The 4,086-nt window shown below is 37.1% G+C and overlaps 1 protein-coding gene across 1 annotated transcript in view; it reads right to left on the bottom strand.

The window, feature by feature from the left end:
* The window catches only part of LOC122175697 (deleted in malignant brain tumors 1 protein-like), an 11,460-nt gene extending 7,374 nt beyond the window's left edge, over positions 1 to 4,086 (bottom strand). Inside the window, exons 1-2 of the mRNA XM_042863562.1 lie at positions 4,075 to 4,086; positions 863 to 904 (exon numbers count right to left, since the gene is read on the bottom strand). Of these exons, the coding sequence (XP_042719496.1) occupies positions 863 to 904; positions 4,075 to 4,086 (54 nt within the window). The remainder of the gene's footprint in view (positions 1 to 862; positions 905 to 4,074) is intronic.

Below are 4,086 nucleotides of genomic sequence, written 5' to 3'. Positions count from 1 at the left end.
CTGTAGAAGCTGCTTATCCCATCTTCCTGCCCCAGGATACCACCATTTCCCTTTGGTGCATGTCTGGCCTAGTATTAGCCATTGGTGTGGACAGAGATGGTGGAGGGACATACAATATTTTCTTCCTCCCTGCCTTACCTGAAAGTCAGCTGAATGTATTTCATGCAAAATTTCTATAGAAGACTAAGTGGGATAAGAACAAACTATTTTTGTAAGAAATGAAATTATTTGATCATAGGAAAACCGCAAGTAAGTGAGTAAAAGAAAGAAAGTGAATTTCAAGATCAGAATCAAATCCTAGGAATATTCAAGTAAGAAAAATAGCACTAAAATTTTTTGCTTTGTTGATAGGAAGAAAATGTCATGCTTTAGAAACATGTGTTTATGTAGTTCTTTATTGCCTTCCAAATGTTTTCTGGTAAGAAGAGGGAGATGGAGCAATTTGCATTGAATCCTAGATAAGTTTAGAAAGTACGACAAGACTTTTCTTCCCCCAACCTGTGTCTTACCAGAAGCGTGTATGAGTAATTTCTATGTGCTGTGGAAAGAATGTTGAACTGGTGGCAGAGGCAAAGCTCAAAGTGGCTCAAGGAAATTGCTGAGGTTTCAGGGACACAGCAAAATGCAAGGACATCCACTACCACTTCTTCCTAAACCTATGCTCATTGGGTAACCACAGTGGTGGCATAGAAAAATTACCAGGCAAACAATTTGGAATTCAGAAGCCATTCCATACTACTGATGTGCGACATTAAGGACACTAAGCAGTGTGCTAGTTCACTTAAAATGACATCAGAACAAGACCAAATTAATTCTTCTGAAAAAAGAGTGGGATTTTAGAGAAAAAAACAGCCATTCTTACCTCTTCTCCCTCGTTTATGGAATTTATATGGAACATTTCTTCCTGTAAAATTGCAAGGGAATTTTAAAGATCTAGAGTCCACATATCACAACTAAATCCTGTATTTTTTAGGACTAATTTTACAAGAATTCCACTAAGTGTTCAAAAACTGGACAATGAACACAATGGAATTATAAGCATTTCAGTAGGAATCCACTGGCTTTTACTTTCTTACATGAAGAAATGCTGAATAACTTTTCATGAACACACCTAGATAGCTGCTCTTAAAATAGATCTATTCATGTGAAACCCATCTGCTTTTCAGTTTGATTTAGCTTTTTCATAATTCAGACATCCTGCATAAACAGCCTGAAAATATCAATTCCTAGATCCATTTTTGATGAGTTTATTAAAATGTAAGTCCCCAAATAAATGTTGTAATATAAGATCTCCAGGATTTATACTTCGGAAATCGAACAAGCAAGCTGCATTTGCCATGATTTTCCTATCTGTCCAATCTATGTGTTGCTTGTTACTTGACACAAAGTCATCCAAAGCGAAAGAATCTTGAGAAGTTACCAGCTCCAGGATTTCTTCACTTCATCTAATTCACTGCTGATGGACTAGAGGAGCTGTCAAGACAATGTCCAAACTAAATATTTCCCTATTTATGCACTGTTAACTGTCAGTTCAAAGTGAGGAGCCACACATTTGGCCCTTGATTTCTATGGATCTCAGTTGTTTCAAGTATTTACTTGGAGATGCACATTTATAAACCATACTTATAGAATTTCTTCAAACTGGAGAAGCAAACCTGGGGAGAAACAAACTTGGCGTTAGGAAATTAAAAGTGATCTGAAATGATTTTACTTTCATTCAAGCAAAATAATTTGCTGGGAACCTAATCAGATACGATGCATCCTGCTTTGCACTTCAGAGGTGTCAAAACTGGAAAAGTCTTCAAAGCTACAAATGCAGCTTTTGCTGTGACCCAGGAGACAGAGGCAGGGCTGGGGAATGAAGGCAAAAGCAGAGAGAACAAAAAAAGAGACTAAGAGAAAGATGGCAAGGAGAGGACAGAAAGGACAGATAAAGAAAACTGGATGAGGGCAATATAAATTGCTATAATGATACTTATATAACTAGTTATCTAGCTATAACTAGAAAAATTACCTGCAATTATTGTAGGTTATACACATTATTATTTACCTCAAAGGTACCTACATCACTTAGGAGACAGTAACTGTCGTGTAAGGAAAAAAGGTCCAAAAATTTTTTGAATGAAAGTCATTTCATGTCTTTGATTGTTGTAATCCATCACACAGTAATAGACTATGAAAATTAATCTCTTTTATATTTCATTAACTTGTACATAAGGCGAAGATTCAAATAACTCAAGCAATATTTTACATGTAGCCTATGTAGTCACATATATATTCTACAATAAGTATCTATTTTAGTAAAATATAAATAAATTCTTCCATAATTCCTAGGTCAAATTTTGGTAACGGGGAGAACCACACATACATTATATAGTCATAGAAGCAACTCTAACAACGATTCAAGGCACTGAGACAAGGACTGTCCCATGGGAGCAGAATGCACTCCGCTAGAAGATTTAAATAATTATTACAATTTAATATAATTAGGGACAGTTTTGTTCTACTAGAATTGCTAACATGCACTCAATTTCACCTTTAATCTTTTTCCCAAGTTAATACCAGCATGACTATCATTTTTGTTAACAGAATCAGCAATCTTTATATCTCACATTTTCTATGTGCCTTAGAACAAGTCTAAGTGGTTTACCTGATCTGGCCTCCAGAACTGCTGCACCAAGCAAAAGGAAGCACATCAATATCATAGTGGTACCCATCTCATCAAGAGCTGTTGATGGAAAGAACCATCAGGATATATACTCTCTATTTCTGAAGGGGAGTGGCTTTATAGATCTCTTTTTCTACAGGAGGATGGTAAAATAAGCATGGCATGATAGTCTGAAGTAAAAATATGTTTGACTTGTTATTCAATATTTTGTCACATCCTGGTTTCTTCTTGAAGATAGTATCTCAAGAGTAACATTTTCCACTGCTTGGAAGAAAATATTTATGCTACTATGAGTTGTACAATCACCTCGTTGTACAAACAAAATGAGCTCTTATCCAAAGATGATTTTGATCTTGATTTTGGCTGATGAATCTCGTATTTTTCTTTTATGATGACAAATCTTGGCAAGTCTGAGGAAGGTAGTGGGATCCTGAAATTCAAATGGGATTATCTCCAAGAAGGTTGTTAGAGAACTTCATACCTTGGTTCCAGATATTGAGACAAGTTCCCCGGGGAGCCATCAATGGGGTACAGATTTGACATACTTTAAATATGATAAAATAGCATCATGATCAAGAACAAGTGGGAGTCTCTGAACATAACCCACCAGAACTGTGGCTGTTGCTAAATATAAAGTGAAGATGACCAACAGACACCTCATCTAGACACTTGGGTCCTACCAGCATTGCTAGCTTTACCTCAACTTCAGTGTTTCTACCTTCAGTATTAGAGCCAACAAGAAGGGGGCTGCAAGTGGCTGCAGGGTCTTGATGGACAAAGAAGCCACTGGAGAGGCAACATGCTGGAGATATGAAGAAAGGAGAGGGGGCAATCAGTGATTCTGTGCTGAGCTACCAGTTGCCAGGTGTTATAACAAGAGCAGACCTCAGAGAGGCATCAAGGCTTGCTTGCTGATTTATTTTTCTTGAGCACCTCAGCCATCAGCGGAGAGGATCCCACACCACTGTAAGTGACACACACTTTACCACACTATGTGGGCAACTCGCTCCAGATAATTAGTGAGGCTGTTCTGAGGCTTTAAGTGAATCACTGTGAGATATGTGAAGAACCTTGCAGCTCCAGCATGAGCATATTTGTTTTTGGAATTTTAAGGTCATGCCAAATTCATACTCTGTTCACCATGAAACTGTTAATGGCAAGAAAACATGAAGAGAATCACGGTCAGCTGGTAACTTTTTGTTAAAACCAAGCAGAAAAATCAGTGGATTCTAAGCATATTTAACAAACTTATGTTTGTTCTAAAATTTGAAAAACGCATCCAAAGCTTTCCAAAGCATAAAATAATGTTGAATTCTCATTCATCATTCTCTTGTCAGAGTGGCTAGTAGTCTGACAACTATCCTAAGATTGAAGCGCCAAAATATCATTCTGCATTCGATTCTTACCTTTACAGCCAT

This window comes from Lagopus leucura, unplaced genomic scaffold (assembly GCF_019238085.1).
Source record: "Lagopus leucura isolate 7727_CA_CO unplaced genomic scaffold, USGS_WTPT01 Super-Scaffold_741, whole genome shotgun sequence".
In the NCBI taxonomy this organism is placed as follows: Eukaryota; Metazoa; Chordata; class Aves; order Galliformes; family Phasianidae; genus Lagopus; species Lagopus leucura.
This window is presented reverse-complemented; position numbering and strand designations above follow the sequence as displayed.